The sequence below is a fragment of the Colletotrichum paranaense genome (assembly GCF_030867605.1).
Source record: "Colletotrichum paranaense strain IMI 384185 chromosome Unknown Scaffold_1.1, whole genome shotgun sequence".
NCBI lineage: Eukaryota > Fungi > Ascomycota > Sordariomycetes > Glomerellales > Glomerellaceae > Colletotrichum > Colletotrichum paranaense.
In genome coordinates this window covers 4,968,395-4,986,853 of record NW_026848959.1, presented here as the reverse complement: position 1 = coordinate 4,986,853, position 18,459 = coordinate 4,968,395, and the positions used below count along the sequence as shown (strand labels likewise).

Sequence of the window (18,459 nt, the reverse complement as noted above, 5' to 3'; positions counted from 1 at the left end):
GGGAAGGCCTCCTTACTCCTCGGACACAGAGGATTTGAGATGAAGAGATGCCATGGAACGAACGCACTAGGGGCGTGGGCGGTTTGCTACGAAGAACACACCGGGTTTCCTCGAACGTCGTGGGAATGTGGAGAAGAGTAAGCCCCGAGTATTGGGGATCGCCAGGATGGAGCTTGATGTGCCTGCCGCAGCGCCGCGCTCCATAGCCATGCGTAGCCATGCGACCCTTGCATTGGATATTCCCAATCTACTTCCTTCGCCCTGTGAGGTCGGAGATCAAAGCCTCGCAAAGCGCAGCCCTCATTGCATCAGGGCACGCTAGAACTAGGCGGGCAGATAGTCATTAGGGTAAGCGATGAGACATGATAGGTCCTGTAGACGACAACAACGACAGTCGCCCCGGGTCAGATCGGCCTGGACTACTGGGCGGCAAGGCTCGGCGGCGGAGGAGGCGGAGGCGACGAGGTTGTCACCCAAGCCAGGCCATCAGCGGTGAATGTAGTTAGCGTGGTAGCACATTCCTCTAAGGGGAAAGAGTTCTTCAGGGCCCGACGTCGCGTCAATTTGTCAAATGTCTGCCGCTTTCTTTTTCCTCGTAGCATTGTCAACCCGTCTGTGTCTTCCGCATGTCGCATCGCGGGGGTGGAGAGGAGGCCGACGAGAGGATGGCTCCATAGTCTCTTTGTCGAGATGAGGGCCATCTCCCTTTCACGCACGCCCGTTGGAGAAGCAACAACTCATGCAAGACGTCTTTTGATTTCCTCCTTTATCTGCAGCACATCGAGAGGAGGAGATGGGTATGATAGACGCTTGAATGTAACAGGACTAGCCGCTCTGCGATCCCGACTTCCGCGAGACCGCGTATAACCCTGCCGGGGATTTTTGCCATGCAGCAATGGCGAATAACTGGCGAACCACTTGTCCTGCCGCGCCCTGGGTGAACGTCATGCTTGTCCACAGAGCCTGTCATTGAAGGGTGATAAGAGGGTTGTGACTCTCGCTTCTTTCTCTATCATTGGTTACCGAGCCCTCGGGTCGAGACTAGGGACTGATGGGCGTCTTGGTCCTGGTACATGGCGTCTCCCAACCCGGAGTTCTGCTCGTTAATCCCGGACTTCTGCTCGTTCGAGGTGGTTTCTAGGTGGCAGGTGTGGCCATGCCAAGGTCCTGGGATGAACAAGAACCACACTAGCTGGTTAGCTAGCCCATGGACCATGGAGCAGGTAGTTGGACTCGAGACGAGGTTGTTGGGCCCCACTGCCCTCTCTTGGTAGGCAGTTTGCTCACACCCTGCTCAAGCACCCTCTTCGTGCCTCTTTCTCAAAGGCTAGGGTGCGTTTTTAGACTGATCTCGCAACACCATTACAGGGGTCAGACTCGCAACTGGAACTGGAAGAAGCCATCGTATTCTGCATATGTCCTCAAGGCGGGGGTGCCCTCGTCGGGAATCTGTATATCTTGGGTGGCTTTAAGCCGGGTTTGCGCCAAATACTTATCAATCTTCTGAACACTGGCAACGTCGACTGACAAAACCCGAGGCCAGCGGCGCAGCGCACAATACGGCCTCGTTAGTAGGGTAGGCCCGTCGCAGCGTCAAGTTATGTCGCGAAGGTATCCCTGTCCCTGACTGTGGCCAGATAGCCCCCATCTTTCTTCTACTCGAGGCATCAAGCCAAGAGAACCGGCAAGCCACGAAGCTGGGCGCGAGCTGCTGACTGGTTCCCCGGAAGCCGCACGGCAGACCGGATCTGTCTTTGCAGGACTGTCGACCCCTCGAGTGGCTGGTTTGACAAAGAAAACCCGCAGTCGCACGGTCATATGGCCAACGGTTGAGGATGTCATGGGTACTTGTCCCGCACTGATACTGGGACGAGATACCTTACACAGTAATACGATGTGCCGTTGTTCATAGTCTGCATAACAGCTAAGGCGCAAGACTGGCATAGATGTGAGCTGTGTGAGACTGTGAGGAAGGGGTGGCCCAGTCCAGTCATCCAAGATTCCCAAGCAAAAGCCACGCTCAAATTAGATGCCGCTGAGCGATCCAGCTTCTTTGATGTAGGCCCAATGTCTGGGGCACATCTTGTGCCACATGAGATGCAGGCAAAAGGATCGATAGACCGATAAAGCCTTGACTGACCGCCGGTAATTGTTTGCGGCGGCATGCAACAAACCCTAAGGGTAAAATAAGCGTCTGAGATGTTGAAGAGGTTGTCACCGCCCCCCAAGTCGGAGTTGATGAGAGTCCGCCAACACCAAATGATGGCCTGTCTGGTATGTCTGGTAGGTCTGGCTCACCAGAAGACGCACGTCGTTGAAACAGACTTGCCTTTTCTCTCTTGGGCGTTCCTCTTTTCCCATTCTTTGCGGCGGGGGGACGGGCAAACGTCCGATGGACATGGTCCACAAATCATCCACTTTTTAACCTGGAAGTGCCAGGTACAAGTGGAAATCCTTCTTCTTACCCCCCTCTCCGACCTCTTGCATTCCTCTTTGCGGAAACACCTCGCCGCCTCGGACACCTCCTCCGCTCCGTCCAAGAGGTCCGCCCAACGCAGCCGTCGTTCCCTCGAATGAAGCCCCTGGTCTATCAAGGCTTGGGTCTCGAGTCACCAGCGCGAAGACTGTCACTAGAAACACCCAAGTAGCAACGGCCAACAACCAACGACAACTCGCAACCTTTGCCCTCTTTCAAGCTTCCCTTGGGTCGAGTCCTAGAGACGCGATCTTGGTACGGCTATCTGTGCTGTGTCGCTATGCCTCCCGTCCTTGGACCTCGTGTTGACATCTCTTCAAAAAGGCTGAGAAGACAACTAGTCTAGTCCAGGGCTAGCAGTGGACAGATCACGCTTGCAAGGTTGGCTTCTGGGGGGTTGTTTCCAACAACCATCCCTAACCTGGCACGTTCATAGGTGCGAGAACCCCGCGCCAACGGCTTCGAATCTTCGGATAAGTGATCAGGGGGAACAAAAGATGTCAAACGGCACTCGTTGGGTGATCGGAAAACGCCAAAAGAGCACAATTACGACGATATCCCAACCCAGGCGGGGGCTCGTGGGTGCCGAGATGATTCGCTCATAGTCGCTCATCCCCGACATGTGCCAATACAGTCGAGCAAAAGATGGTGTCGACTGGCTGCGCGGTTGACAGATTTGACAACCGTCCTGCCGGGCGAGCTAGCACGTCGTTTTTTCTCGCTAGTCCTTCCTCGTCCACAGTTGAGCACCTCCAACGGTCTATCCACTGTCATTGCAAAGACGGTTGCGAGACAGGCAACTATACCCTGGCTCTCGGGTTTGGTGGGGGCAGATCCCGCCTCAGGAGACACGCGTGCCTGTCCAGGACTCGACTTTTGTTCGTTGGTCCAACAATCCAGATGGGGCCCGCGGTACAGATACGGCGGCACAGATACCAACTCGCCAGGCCTCTTTGCGTTCGAACATGAGGGGGGTGCTTCCACAGGTCCTGGACTCCAGCTTGATTATCACACACCACCGTGGCTCGCCGAGGACTTATTTTACCAAGAGCCGCTCGTCACAAAATCGAGAGTTCGATGGCTGAATTTTGTGATAGATCCTGGATCTCTGATTATCGAGATGGCAGTTCTGACGAGTTCCCGGCCGTTTTTTCGCTCTCCTTGCCAAGTACGGACGTAAGTCCATGATAGTCTGTCACACAGCGCACGGCATTGATAGGTGATGATGAACTTTGGGGGGGAGCCAGCGCCCAGAAACCGTGTCTGCAATGTCGTCCACCGCCATTCGGCTCTCCCACACATGAGCACGGGATCCGTGCTGTGTGGACCGAGATTGACGTTAAGTCCTTGTTCCTTAAAACCCGATTCATCCTAGAAAGGTTGAGATCACTGGCTTCTGGGTCACGCAGATGAAGTTGGTAGATCCATAGATTTCGCCTCGAGAACCCACACAGGAGTAGCCTATATGCTGCTTCCCGGTTGACAGGCTTGAGTGCAACTTCAAAGGAACATGTATACATCGCATCTTATGCTTCATTGCGTTGCACAGCGGCGCGGGATCGACATCTCGAAGGAAAGCCGCAGGCCCCTCGGCCCATATCTACGGCTCCGGTCGAGTTTCCGTGCCGCGGGCGGCCCTCTCCTGGGATATGTGTTTGAATCTTCCCGTCTGATGCGAAGGCCACACTGGCGAGGATCATCAACCCGCAGCGTGCAGAGCAACTACTCGAACACACGGCGCCATCGGCTTACATTGTCGGGTATGCTTGAACAGCCTGCAGAAGTCCTTTGATGTCCGTCCGGACCGCGGTTAGTTGATGCAGCGTAATGCAGCAGTCCGTAAATCTGAAATCTTATTCTCGTCGAGAAAGAAGCATCCTCTCGATCAATCTTCAATCCCTCCCTCATAATTGTCGAGCGCACTCACGGCATGGAGACGCTGGTGGTGATGAATGACCGCACCGAGTTTCTCCTGTTCAATGTCATCTTCAAAGCCTTTTGGACGACTTTACGCCTCTCAAGTCGATTTGGGGACGTTTCATTTGATCTTTCGATGGCATTCTGTCGTATCCTCAGTTCGCCATTCTGATGGCACTCCGGTGATTGATGCCACCGAGGCGCTTTCTTTTCTCGAGCCAATATCCTGCGACAAGAATGATGCCCGTGTATCGATCTGCACCAATCATTCAGTGATTCACGTCGAATCTTCGCCATCGCGAAGCTGCAGACCAGCGCTGGCCGGTTGAGAACGGCCGTTTGAGTTTAATTCTGGCTGGCAAAGGCAATGTTCCTCAACCGATGGCTTTGCCTTCGGCCGTTAAGCTCAAATGCTAGGAAAGAAAAAATGGCACGCAGGTCGAAGACAAGTCGTTGAATTATAACGTCCGTAAAGAAAGCTCCGATAAGCCCTTGGGTTGTAGCAGAAGCTGACGTGTGGGCTCGCTAAAGCAGTCACCCACTCACGACGGCAGGTTTCCCGTCTTCTTACGTGCGATCTTACGGGCGAAAGAGCACAACTTTGTGCCCTGAGAAGTCCTGCCCGGTCGACGGGACGAGCCACCGGGGCATCGTTCCGATGCAGCATTGGTATGGTCGTGATGCATCTGCCCCGTTGAAACTTGAGGCGTTCAAGGGACAGTTGCTTCTGCGGAAATGCGGACGTAAACTGCCAAGCTTCATTGCAGAAATCTCGAAGCCTTATTGCTACATGTTACATCGCCAAACGTATGAGAAAGAAATCTGTACCGCAACGCTGCAAGGTCGCATCGCGGGCCGCGGCCTCGGGCAGCTGGTCGGAACCCAGATCATGCACCGTCCCTTGACCGGTGTCGTCTCTGAGCAATGCATCAAAGCGAATGGCTTCCTTTGGCATGATATCGTATACAAGGTTTTACGTCTCGTTGAATACATGCTTCATAGCCGCAGGCGTGTCACTGTAGCCGACAGACGGAATAGACGAGCGCTTCTCTGTACTTCGTCTTACAACGAATATTACTTTCCGCTTATGGGCCGCGCCGTTAAGACGCGCGAGAGATTTCCCGAGAATGGGCGCGGTTTGCCAAATTGAGGAACTAGTGTTGCACAGTCCAACGTCTAACAAGGCGGAGACCTTCCGTTGAGTTGTATCGAACTTGAAGGGCGGTACGCCGGTTGAAAGTGTTTATGAGTGCCACGTGGGGGAAAGGTATCTTGAGATGTGTCTCGGTATTACTTTGCGCTTCTCAAGAACAAGACGAGCCTTCTGGATCGACTGCCGATGTGTGACCTGGTGCCACCTTGCCATCGGGAGATGTCATAAATAGAACGGCATGTCCATGCTGAAGTGGAACGATGTCCACGAGCAATATTCATCTTCTAGACGGTCTTGCGTTGAAAAGGCTGCAACGTTTCATCCTCTCATTCCATTTGTTGTTGAAATACGTTACGTGCCGTTGGCTGGGTATCGCAATGGGACATAAAGTCTCGAGATTGAGAAATGATAGTTGTTCCTGATCTGTCACTGGGCTTCTAGAAATAATGTACGTGATCCGCGGCACGGCCAGACGCGTTTCTGCTGTTGTACAAGCTCGGCCTGTCTCGCTTCAGCTCCAGGTATAACCTCGGAGGAAGAGGCAGTTGCGAACTTCTCAAGGAAACCACACGGAGGTATGCAAGATTCTGCTGCTCAACGTCGGGGCTCCGGAAACGAACATCCTATGTCGGACAAACGAGCTAACGACGTGTAAATCTTTTCGGTCCTTTATCAAGCGTCCTTGCATGGCTCGTGTGGAGTAATTTGCACCACGTCCTGAAGGCTGTCGGAATTGAGAGAAGAATGAAGTAGTTCGAAACCAGAATCCGAGCCAGAGGGTGTCTCATGTGTAAGGCAATCCGCATCGAATACATTCCCGAACACTTCGTCCACCTTGATTCCCGGTCCGACGGCATGTCTATATCTATTTCGAGAATAGCCTTGTTACGCTGATGTCTTCTTCTCCTAAGTAGGCTACCAGTCGGGTATTGTCCGTCTAAAGATAGCAGCCGGCATCGCTTTCGATATCACCTCATTGCAGTACTGCCAATTGGCCGGAAAGATGTTCAGTGATGAGGTAGCTTCGAGTGGCATAGAGATGTAAGACTTGAGACTAGGGTCGATCTAGAACTTCCGCTTCTTCCGTGCTGGTCCCGACGTGGCCTTTTTCTGTATCTCTTGTTGTAGTTCATCTCGTTTCCGATCTGCCCGTTCCTGTGACGTCTCCCTGGGCTTCACCGAAGGCTCCTCGTCCGCTCCAGACCTTCCCCTGATTTCCGCATCTTCGGTCTTCGGCTCTGGCGTCTTCGATGGGCGCGCGCCTCTGCCTATCCTGCCCAAAACAGGCTTCTTAGATGGCTCTGGCGATTTAGAAGGTTGACGGTCGCCACCAATGCGGCCTAAAGCCCCCTTCTTCGGAGATTCTGGAGTCTTTGAGCGACTGGCACGACCATCGCCGATACGACACAAGCCCCCATTGAAGTTACTCGCGGCAGGCTTCGGTGGTGGCGAGATCTCAACTACCGATAATGCACTTTCGTCTTCAGATGCCGTTTCAGTATCCGAGCCTGGAGCAGCTGGCACAGGATCTTTCAGACCTGAAGACCTCGTTGCTGTTGCAGGTTGGCCTTTCTTTCCTATCGTACCCAGGCGGCTAGATTGAATGATAGGTTCATCAGGAGGTACAGGTACGCTGTCTGGAATGTGGGATTCGTCTTCGTCCTCAGTGCTATCGTCGTCGCGTCCGGAGGGCGGCGGGACGGAACGTTTCCGGGCGGGCACAAGATGGGGAGGCGTCGACTGCACTTGAAAATCATCATCCTCATCCTCTCCCGCAATCCCCTTGTTTGCCCGCTCGCTGTGACCATGCCCCTCTCGTTCGGATTCGGGAGGCGACATTGCCGGCCGGCTTGAACGGGACCTCGACTTGGGTCCCACAATCGGGATACATAACGCCTCTGGCCTGGCCCACCAGTCGTCAAGAGGAGTTGCGGTGTCCATGTCAGCCTTGCGACTATACTCGAGTCCATCGCCGCCAAAGACACTCTCAATAGCACCGAGAACGTCCTCCGGGCCGTGGTCTGACTGCGCCTTCCAATCCTCGAGAGAAAAGGGAGCCAAACCCTTGACTTTTTCCTCTGCCATCTTTCTCGTGGCCTTCTGTTTTGCTGACAAGACGGCGAAAACGTTCTCAAGGCGAGTCCCAGTAGCTTCTAATTTGTCCAGAAGCTTCATGATAACGGCATCCTTCTGCTTGATGGTTTCTGTAAGGGACTCCACTCGCCGGCGGCTCACAGAGTTTGCTTGTGCGAGGGGTACGACAAGTTCTGTCGTGAGTTCTGACTGGGAACACTTTTGCAGATACATCGGCCATTCTAGAGGTTGCATGTTATCTAGTTCGCAAGTAATACTCAATGTCAGACCCTGCTCCCCAGCTTCCTTGTTAGAGTGTGTTGATATCGACATGGATGCTTTTACATGGTCTCGGTGGCTTGGATCAAAGACAGATTGAATCTTGGACATGAAAGCTCGCATATTGCTGTCGCTGTCCGTCGGGTCGATACTGGTGGACTCATTGAGGCTGCGCTTGTAGATTGCACGCCGATCCAACGATTCAGACCATATGTTGGCCAGGTCTGTAACAAAGATTGTGTATGATGTAGTCGTGAATGTTGTCGATACCAAAAGGTTGGGCAGATCGGCTGAAGCAGGCACAGGCAGCCGTCGCCAGACGGGCGGTGTTGTCATGGCTGCGCAAGTCCCGTATACTCGACAACTAAGAACAAATTTCCGTGGTCTATCAGATGGGAGAATACGCAGCTAGCCGCGTGAGAACTCGCAGCGGCGTTATCTCGCAGCTGGAGGGCCGTTGCATCGACGGCACGTCAAGAACCGATTCAGACGAAGCCTTGCAGCAGGTAATTGGGTTCGAGCAGAACGACTTCCGGTGCGACGTTACTGGTGAGTACGTCGGCCCTATTCTTTCGACAGAGTCTTGATGAAACGTTTTGACGCAGCTCTCAATGAATGAGTTGGAATGAAGTGGACCAAGAACACGGCGGTTGTGCTAGTCGCAGCATCTATGAGTTGCTTCGGATGCGCGTAGAAGGATAGTGGCCGGTCAATTTTGGGGGCGTCTGATGCGGAAAGGATGTGGTGATCTTGCAGTGACACGTATGACAAGAATCATTAGCCCCGCGGAACGGAAAGGATGGCGGGGATGATGAGGGTGATGGAATTCGTTGGGTTCAAAGGAGTAGGTTGGAGAGCAAGACGTGGAGGTGGAAGGTATCACCAAAGACTTGGCGCGCTGCGGTGCATCAATCAGGCAGCCACGTACAGTGAGAAGCAAAAATTGGAGACTGTGGCTTCCGGTTGTCAAGCCACAATGAAAGTGGGAGGGGAAAGAAATGTGGGGATGATTGACAGACTATCTGCACTGTGCATGGAAACACAGGGTGAGGGGGTCGTCCAATTTACAGAACCCCGATGAGAACGTGCGTGAGAGTGAGCATGAGGGCAGCATGAAGAAACGGGTGCCAACATTCATAAGTCTCATATACTTGGGGCAAGTGAGGCTGTCGAGAATAGTGTACCACAACATTGGGTGGGTGCCACGACATTGACAGACAAAGTCTTGCGTACTTGTCCATGAATGTCAGTCGAACGGGGATGTGAACGTATCTTACTTTCCATGAAAACGAAGATTTTCAATCATTACCCCTTATTCGAAGCCTTTTGCTCACGCCATGTCAGAGTAAACAAGCTGCAACCGACTGAATTTGACGTGTCTCAGAAGCAACGTTGGTCCAAGTCGGGATGACTGAGAGCTGGGAGAACTTGAGGCTGAAGTAGGATAAGGTTTGGACGAACATCCAGCAGGGGCATCCTAACATTGGCAGTACCATACTACTGTACGTTCACGTCAAGAATGGTTGATCTAGGAATATCTCAGTCAGGCTTCGGTACGATGTGTACTCTTTTCCAGCCGTACGCTTTTCCATCAACTATCTTACTTCTCTTACTCATCTCACCCGTTGTCTTCAAAGTTCAGTGCCTTACTCAGCTCAATGGGATTCATGAGGGCACGTGCCTCAAACCTTATGTAAGTCATGAAGATGAACGCCAGGTACGTACCCAATCTACCTTGGGTCGGTGGTCGGATATTTTGAACGTTTCCCAGTGTGCCGGTCCTCTACGCAGTAGGTGCTATTATTTCTTGTTCATACTTACCTTGATTAGGTCCCTTCAATGGAGTCAAGTCAAGCGCCTTTGCAACGTCAAGAGTCCAGAACTCCAGCTTGTATAAGATAATCGCCAGCCACTGACCGCTTCAAGATCAACAAGCAGCGTGGAAAAGTGAGACAGACCGTTGTAATGCTACCGTCAACGTGGAGCTGGGCCGCTCCAGACTCCCTGAAAAAGACGGGAGAAAGCCGTCACTCATCATCATCCGAAGTCCTTCATTGGCGTAGCTGTGCACCGCCATAGCGCCCCCATATTTCCCACCTTGACTTCGCGTGGCGCCGAATGCGCCACTCGTTTTTCCTCCAGTCCACCAAACATCCACGCTCCAGCATCATTGCATGAGAAACCCCCCGTCTATGGCCAAGATCCCATGCGAGCCTGTTAACTTGGTTGGACTTCTTTCGGTGCTACGCCACCCCCGCTGAACAAGCTTGATTCAGGATTCCTGCGAGCCTGTCGCCAGGCGCTGACTGGTCCGTCAAGGGCACATCACCAGTGCCATGCTTGCCAGGCACGAAAAGCAGGGACAGGGACATGGCGGATGACGTTCCCAAGTGAGGGGAGCCTTCATCAATTTCTCGCACCGCACCATATGGCATTCACGGCAACAAAGTAGGATACCGGTGGCAATCTTCCACGCCGCTGGCAACCCACCATTGGCCATCTTTTCTGTGGTCCGCTGCCAGCCACATCTCAGCCATGCCTACAGTACGCTGGTGTTGCGTCTGAATTATAGGACAGACCTGGCAAGCCTGGCTCTCCAAGGCGAGGGGATGACGGCGGCGGAAGGCGAAAGTGGCAGGCGTCAACGTGTACTACCTTACCTTGCAATGGGATGATCAGCCAGGAACGCTATCCGTGGCCCGTCGCTGCTACCTAAACACGCCAAACATCAAGGATCTTGGTTATGGATCGGCCTATCCCACCGCAAGAAGTTGGACATCACCTGCTTCTCTCCCCCATAATTCGTTGTTGGGGCCTCCAGAGTACCGGGAAGGATTGCGACGCCAGAGGGGATCCCCTGCCATGTATAGACTGAGTACGGAGTATACCCACGACCTTTAACAACCCAATACCGTCCGCCCTTCAGTTCTGCGCATTTCGTCTCATGCTCTATTGCCCTCGATAAATCCCCTTCGTGGCACTAATCATGGGACAGAAGCCTAGCAGCCCGTTGGCGACTTGTCTCGACAACGTCTGCAATGGCCGCTCCTCTTGTGTTGGATATCCAAACGACCCTCTCTTCCAGCTCAACTGGGTGAAGCCGTACAATCTCGATATCCCGGTGGAGCCCATCGCTGTCACAAAACCGTCAACAACGGAAGATGTCGCCGGTTTCGTCAAATGCGCTGGGGACAACAATGTCAAGGTGCAAGCCAAATCGGGAGGCCACTCATATGCGTAGGTTTCTCGACATGTCATCGTTATCTAGTCCACTGCTAACATGCTCATCTCTCCTCAGCAACTTTGGCATTGGTGGCACCGACGGCGCTCTCGTCATTGACTTGGCAAACTTTCAAAACTTCTCCATGGACACGAACACTTGGCAGGCAACTATCGGCGGAGGTCACAAGCTGCACGACGTGACGGAAAAGTTGCACGACAATGGTAAGAGAGCCATGGCTCACGGCACGTGTCCCGGTGTAGGCATCGGAGGCCATGCCACAATTGTTAGTCCCCCGCAGTCGGCGATATATCAAGCCTTCGTGCGCCCTGCTAATGCACGTCACATTTAGGGCGGTCTCGGCCCCAGCTCAAGAATGTGGGGAAGTTGTCTTGATCACGTCGTCGAAGTTGAGGTAGTCACCGCAGACGGCAAGATCCAGCGAGCAAGCGAGAGCCAGAACTCGGACCTCTTCTTTGCTCTCAAGGGCGCCGGCGCCGGCTTCGGCGTCATCACCGAATTTGTTATGCGGACCCACCCGGAGCCCGGCGATGTTGTACAATACTCGTACGCCATCACTTTCGCCAAGCACCGCGATCTTGCACCTGTCTTCAAGCAATGGCAAGATCTCATTTCTGATCCAGAGCTGGACCGTCGGTTCAGCAGCGAGTTTGTGATGCAGGAGCTCGGCGTCGCCATCACGGCTACATTTTACGGTACAGAAGATGAGTTCAAGAAGACGGGCATCCCAGACCGCATCCCCGAGGGCAAGGTGTCCGTGGTGGTAAATGACTGGCTCGGCGACGTTGCTCAAAAGGCACAAGATGCGGCGCTCTGGCTGAGTGACATCCAGTCACCCTTCACCTCCAAAAGTCTCGCCTTTACACGCAACGACCTCCTCAGCGAAGATGGCATTCAAGGAATGATGGACTATGTGGATGGTGCCGACCGCGGTACCCTGATTTGGTTCCTCATCTTTGACGTTACCGGCGGCGCAATCAACGACGTGCCCATGAACGCTACCGCCTACCGTCACCGCGACAAGGTCATGTTCTTCCAGGGCTACGGTGTCGGCATCCCGACCTTGAGCAGCAAGACCAAGGATTTCATGTCCGGAGTCGCCGACAAGATCCGGAAAGCGAGTCCGAACGAGCTGAGCACGTATGCTGGTTATGTCGACCCGACACTCGACAACGCGCAAGAGAGGTATTGGGGAACCAACCTCCCAACGCTGGAGCGCATCAAAGCGACGTGGGATCCCAAGGATCTGTTCTCGAATCCCCAGAGCGTGCGACCCAACGCGAGCGCTCAGATTGTCGCGCCTACGACTAGTGGTGGTTCGAATGGCTCGAATAATAGCGATTCGACAGGCGGTGGGAGCTAGGAAGGGGCCGGGAGCACCCGGCATCTACCTGGTCTTATGGGACTCGTGTTCACAACGGTTATGGTTTTGGCATTCTCTATACTCATGGCATGAGGCACTGGCTCGGTAGATCATGAGGCAGTGGGCTGTTTACTTCAAAGATACCCGGTATCAATTCAAGCATATTCTATTGGATTCATCATTTGGCCACGTTTGTGGTTACGCAAGTGCCGTGAAAACTCAAGGAAGCCTGCTAGGCATTCAAATAATAATGTGCACCTTTGGAGTCGTACGCTTCGAAGATGACCGACCTGGGCAACGGCAGGACACATAGGCACCCGCGATGCGATCCTGGTCCGTCCTTTGTGGGGGCCGTAATTTCGCCCTCTCATCGGCCAACACTCATCATCAACCACCACCAACGCCAGCATCATTTAGACTCAACAATCCTTCGTCTCGCCTGACGGGAGCTCGTTCCTCATCAAGCCTTTGATCTGATCGATGTATTCGAAGCAATTGATGTGTCGCCTCGAAACTTCCCTGTTCATCAGTACCAGCATCTTCACCCTTCACCACCTCACAACCTCACCCCAACCGACCAAAAGATGCCTTCCGTCATCAACGGCAACCTCTCCCGCCGCCCTTACACCGTCCTTGAATCCGCAACCCGAGTATCCCACATCCTCCACCACCCCTCCCTCCTCACGCCGCGCGAGGTCGTGTTGGGAATCTACCTCGTCTACATAACCTACTGCACCGTCCTCACGCTCCGCAGCATCGGTTACCTCGTCTTCGAGGCCGGCGGGCGGGACATGTGGTGCCCGGAGGACCCGCCTGTGCCGGAGTGGTATCCGCCCGGGTGGAAGGTGGAGCTGAGTCGGTGGGATTGCTTCCGGATGTTGAGGTGGATGGTGCTGAGGAGGTTTGGGGCTTTGGGGTATGAGGTTTTTGCGTGGGGTGTAATGGGGGTGCTGGGTGCGGTTTTGGTAGAGGAGGGGGTTAGATGGGTTAGAGGATGAGTGAGAGGGATGGTGACGGTTGCTTGGGTGATGGTTTGAATTGGGGTCGTTGGGCGCGATGTTGGTATGGGTTAGACTGCGACTTTGAAGTCAAGAGCCTTCGGAGATGACTTAGATAGTCTTAGCTACGCTGAGAATCATGGTCTCGAGACTTGGAAATCAAGATACGATCAAGTCCCAGGCAGCTACGCGTCATATTTGATCATGTCCGGCTTTGTTCAACGACTGTGTTATCTTCTAGTCCGCTTTAGCAAACTTTCAGAATTAGCAACCATATTTCAGACTTGCGTCATGATCTACTTCTACCATGGCTCCTTGTGAAATAATCACGAAACCCACTTGGAATCAGTTGAAAATCAGTCGCCTCCAAGATCTTATCAAGGTGTGAGAATACAGCCCTGCCTCTCACATCGTGACCTCTCACATCTCTGGGCGGTTATCTCACCCAGAATTATCCTCACTTGAGCCTACAAGCTGGCACCGGAATGATGTGGTTCTTCAGTTGCATCGCCAGAATCTTCTTATTCACCCATTTGCCGTAGACTACGATCATCAACGGGGTGATGGAGGGGCTCGGAGTGTTCTATGCCGGGATGATGAAGATGATGGAGATGATGGGCCTTAGCTGATGGGCCTTGCCCCAAGGATGTCCGGATGGGGACTTTGGAGGTGGAAGTGGACAACGGATCTTTCTCAGATGGCCTAATACGAAAGAGACGTCTGCGCGATGATGATATCATTGATGGACGGTCTATGAGCTTTATGTGAGCTAGGATTCAATGGTGAGCATCTTGCACCAGATGCTCGATGATATGAATCTCGGCGAATCGATGAGAGAACAGATGTAACATTGTTCTTACTACGAAGTATAACAACGGAATGGGGAAGGGCTTTCAATATGGTATTGGAGCGACGATGAAAGTCTTATCATGAGACAAATGCAGGTATGTTTACGAAGCAGCAATTCCCATGAGCGTAATGCAAGGCGTCGTGTAAGGAAGCTCAAAACTCGAAGTCATCAAGAAGACTGCGTCATTTGCGTGGCTTCTATTTCAAGCAACAATCGCTTCCCTCATCGTCGAACATACCGTACCTCCTTAAGGTCTTCTAAGTCAAGTTCAATCTCGACCCACTCACGAGCGATGGATTCGGGAGTTCTTGATGTGCTTCGCTGTTATCCCACGCAAAGGCGTGGACCTGAAGGCTGAAGTATCCACTTCTAGCATCCCAGCCAATCGTAATGGGCCTAGTCAGGCTTGCCCGTGTGTAAGTTAAGCACGCAGCAAATTAAATGACTTATAAGTCTATCTTCCCGTAGCTGATTGAGAGTGAAAACGGATATCGCGCAGCGCCGTCTTCCCTGCTACTTTTATTCCTCTCAAGATGATCAAGTGGGGGTGGCTCGGTAAGAGTCGGTGAGAATAGCTGATCTGGACTAATTAGTTATATTCGCCGGTGAACGATTACATGACTGTATGCCCGTTCACTTCAATCTACAGTCTATGAGAAGCGAAGAAAGACCCAACATCCTTCTCTGCGGTTGTATCTTCCCCCAAGGCAGTGATGAGGGGCGGGCCCTGGGAGAGAGTGAGGTGGGGCAAGACTTACAGCGGGGTCTTTGTGCATCCAAAAAACAGAGGAAAAGGTTTTCGGGGTGGCTTATCTAATCTCCACGTGACTGGAAATTCTGGCTCGGGTAAGGGAGGAGCGTAGGGTTCGGTGCTCCACACCAGCGATTCACCAAAAACATTTTCGAAGTCGTGAAATTTCCAGCCTAGTTCACGATTCCACGTCCGCCATCTAACCCTCCAGCCAGCCCCGTAGTTGATTCCGACACCCCCAAACCGACACAATGGCCAAGCTCTCGTAAGTCATTGTCATTCTATTCTTCGAATCCAGCGACGGCGCAAAATTTCCGGCTTCTTTTCACCCCTCCTCCAGCGACGACGGGGGTTTTGGTGGGATGCACGCGGCATGAAGCGGGCGGGCGTTCGAAATTTCGACACAAAACAACACTACGACCGACGCAGGGAAAGAGGAGGAAATCTTGAAGACAGCAAGGCAACGGCCGGAAGTGTTGGAGTGAGCTTGGACTTCGACACAAACACCGATTGACGGCATGCACGAATGGAAAACAAAAACACTGCGCGAAACGACACCCTTCGCCTGCCGCTAGCCCGCCACGAGAAACGAAATTTTGCGCCGACAATGGAGGAGACAAGAGCAGAGAAAATTCCGGCAAAGATCAAGACGCGGAAGTGCTGACCAGATTCTCACAGTCGCGGTGCCCCCGGTGGCAAGCTCAAGATGACCCTCGGTCTTCCCGTGTACGAACTCTCCTCTCTTCCCGAATGAGAGAAACCCTTCTCTCTGTGGTGGGAAACTCGTCGCTGACTCTGTTGCTTCAGTGGTGCCGTCATGAACTGCGCCGACAACTCTGGTGCCCGTAACCTTTACATCATCTCCGTCAAGGGTATCGGTGCCCGCCTCAACAGACTGCCCGCCGGTGGTGTCGGTGACATGGTCATGGCCACCGTCAAGAAGGGAAAGCCCGAACTCCGCAAGAAGGTCCACCCCGCCGTCATCGTTCGCCAGTCCAAGCCCTGGAAGCGTTTCGACGGTGTCTTCCTGTACTTCGAGGACAACGCCGGTGTCGTAAGTACTATCCGATATCTGGGAGACATGGGACGCGTCGGACGAGAGTTGGCCGTACGGCTTTCGCATAGCTAGGCTCCGAAGATGACGTCCCTTTTTGGAGATGGATATCACGAGCTGTCTGCTAACACACCTACTACAGATCGTCAACCCCAAGGGTGAGATGAAGGGCTCCGCCATTACCGGCCCCGTCGGTAAGGAGGCTGCTGAGCTCTGGCCCGTAAGTTTTCCCCACACAAACGATCTTGTGATACACGAGACTAACACCCAATCCAGCGTATTGCCAGCAACTCTGGTGTCGTCATGTAAAGGAGTTTTTTTTTTTACACAAGTCAAGAAATAAAAGGGCGAAAAGGACGACGTTATGGCTACGGATTAGGTCAACCGGTGCGAACCATTGGGACATACTTCATCACCCCTCCTCCTCTCTCTCCTTGACACCTCTCTCCCCCACCCTGTCGTCATGAAGTGAAAGAGAGCGAGGTCGAATGGATTCCATCATCACACACAAAATACCATCTGAAAGAGGGTTGTGGGCCTGGTTTTTTTCTTTTTAGTTTCCTCGCTGGACTGGCAGGTTCTGCATTTCGGCTGTGGCGTGTAAAGGGAAAGAAATTCATACCAGGCATTTCGCATACAGGAGAGATACAAAAATCCGATTCTTTGCGCACGTTACACATACTTGCCTCCTGCTTTCCCGTTTCGCTCCCCAGTTGGCGCCTTCGCTGCGTGTGTATAGGCCATGTCTTTGCTGCACTCCCAAGCAGACGAGCGTCGACGAACACCGACCAGGCAAATGCCCAGGATTCCAACCAGAAAGTTGGGTCTGTGTTAGTGATATCTGCGTGCGGTTTCCTCCCCGCCTTCTCACTTTCGCCCGCTTCTATTGGCGGCGACGGATAATGAATGCGGCTTCTGAGGCTCTGACTGTACAGCAATTTTAACCCCCTCGCAGGCTATGGCCTACGTTCACGATTTCCTCAATCAGCCCGAACCAGTCCAGCACCGCTGACCCAATTCCCATGTCCTCTACCTGCAGCAATTTGACTTCCCTTGTTGTGATACAAGCTCTGCGCCGTGAACATACTACTTTTTTCCGCGTGTCCGGTGGCGGCACTTCGGTTCCTCTGACTTGATATAGCTACGACTAGCTTATCCAAATCAGGGTCGCATTACGAATAGGTGGTTTCGAACTGCCTATAGTGTCGGCTACAAGACTTGGAGCCGACCTAGGCTAGACACTGCTCAGCATTGCGATGTTCGATAGCTGGTTGGAGAAGAGGAAAGACATTGCTCGAAGTGTAGCCAAACGCACCAGGGCGTATGTTTCGTCATCTCATATGAACATGGAGGTATCAAGGATCAGGAAGAAGACCTATTGAGGAGGCCTTTCTGCATCGTAGAGACTGTAGCATGACGAGACCACCCAACTTAACCATACTCCAGAAATCGACGTGAAATCTCGCCCGAGCATTGCAGTCTTTGAAGCCTGGTGAGCGGCCAAAATTGCAGTGTTGACAACAAGCCCTTTTCTCAAACCGTGTCACTCGCCGACACGCGCCATGATTGGTGTTGAGCCCCTCCTGAAGCCACCAGAATAGGGTGCCAGTTGAGCATCACCTCGCTCTGAGGCAGGATAAACCGATAGACGAGTCGATACCTTCAAGAAGCCACCCGTGCGATCAGAAAGGGATGTCCGCATGCGCCCGGGAAGAGAGGAAGTAATAGTATGGGTCATGGCCGTCACCATGTCCTCAGCACGCCACAACAGGTCCAGCCTGTCGTAATCCTGGCTGCCACCAATAATCGAATGAGAGAGAATTGTAGAGCTGCAGCTGCTGAATGACTTGACACCGAAGCCCTTTGAGTGAGGTAAAAACACAGTGAAAATGAAATACATTGGATAAGGTAGACTATGTACAAGGCATTGCATTGTGGTTTGGTTGTCATATCGCCACCCGGCGAGCACCCTCTCTAAGGTTGTTAATTTTGATGTCAGGAAGCACCTCGCAATATTACAAGTCCGCAACGAGATCAATTAGCCGTTTTCTGCGCCAAGAGAAATAGTAGCCGCTTGCTTATAATGCAAATCTCTGTATATTAGGATTGCCGAAGATGACCGACGAGATGACCTCTGGAAGATACTAGAGTCTCAGTGTACGCCCACAGGCTTAGATACATACAGCTGCGTTGGACGGGTTGCATAGTTGCATGGAATGCGAATGCAAGGCTGAGTTTTGTTGGACGGGAAGGAGATAGCTAAGGCTACATCTGATACAATGAAAGTAGTCGATAGAGGCAGCA

The 18,459-nt window shown here is 52.8% G+C and overlaps 5 protein-coding genes across 5 annotated transcripts; 3 read left to right on the top strand and 2 right to left on the bottom strand.

The window, feature by feature from the left end:
- Positions 1–4,935: 4,935 nt before the first annotated feature.
- Positions 4,936–5,079, bottom strand: CPAR01_01727 (uncharacterized protein; the record flags this gene model as incomplete). Its single annotated transcript, XM_060486016.1, has 1 exon — positions 4,936–5,079. One exon carries the CDS (start codon positions 5,077–5,079, stop codon positions 4,936–4,938), a length of 144 nt encoding a protein of 47 aa, XP_060356873.1.
- A 1,532-nt stretch (positions 5,080–6,611) lies between these two features.
- CPAR01_01726 (uncharacterized protein) lies at positions 6,612–8,234 on the bottom strand (the record flags this gene model as incomplete). Its single annotated transcript, XM_060486015.1, has 1 exon — positions 6,612–8,234. One exon carries the CDS (start codon positions 8,232–8,234, stop codon positions 6,612–6,614), a length of 1,623 nt encoding a protein of 540 aa, XP_060356872.1.
- Positions 8,235–10,884: 2,650 nt separating this feature from the next.
- Positions 10,885–12,502, top strand: CPAR01_01725 (FAD binding domain-containing protein; the record flags this gene model as incomplete). Its single annotated transcript, XM_060486014.1, has 3 exons — positions 10,885–11,135; positions 11,197–11,404; positions 11,471–12,502. 3 exons carry the CDS (start codon positions 10,885–10,887, stop codon positions 12,500–12,502), a joined length of 1,491 nt encoding a protein of 496 aa, XP_060356871.1.
- Positions 12,503–13,086: 584 nt separating this feature from the next.
- On the top strand, positions 13,087–13,500 carry CPAR01_01724 (uncharacterized protein; the record flags this gene model as incomplete). The annotated part of the gene is made up of 1 exon (XM_060486013.1): positions 13,087–13,500. The coding sequence occupies one exon, from the start codon at positions 13,087–13,089 to the stop codon at positions 13,498–13,500; it is 414 nt and encodes a 137-aa protein (XP_060356870.1).
- Positions 13,501–15,352: 1,852 nt separating this feature from the next.
- Positions 15,353–16,464, top strand: CPAR01_01723 (60S ribosomal protein L23; the record flags this gene model as incomplete). Its single annotated transcript, XM_060486012.1, has 5 exons — positions 15,353–15,366; positions 15,780–15,827; positions 15,909–16,155; positions 16,298–16,375; positions 16,432–16,464. 5 exons carry the CDS (start codon positions 15,353–15,355, stop codon positions 16,462–16,464), a joined length of 420 nt encoding a protein of 139 aa, XP_060356869.1.
- Positions 16,465–18,459: the final 1,995 nt, after the last annotated feature.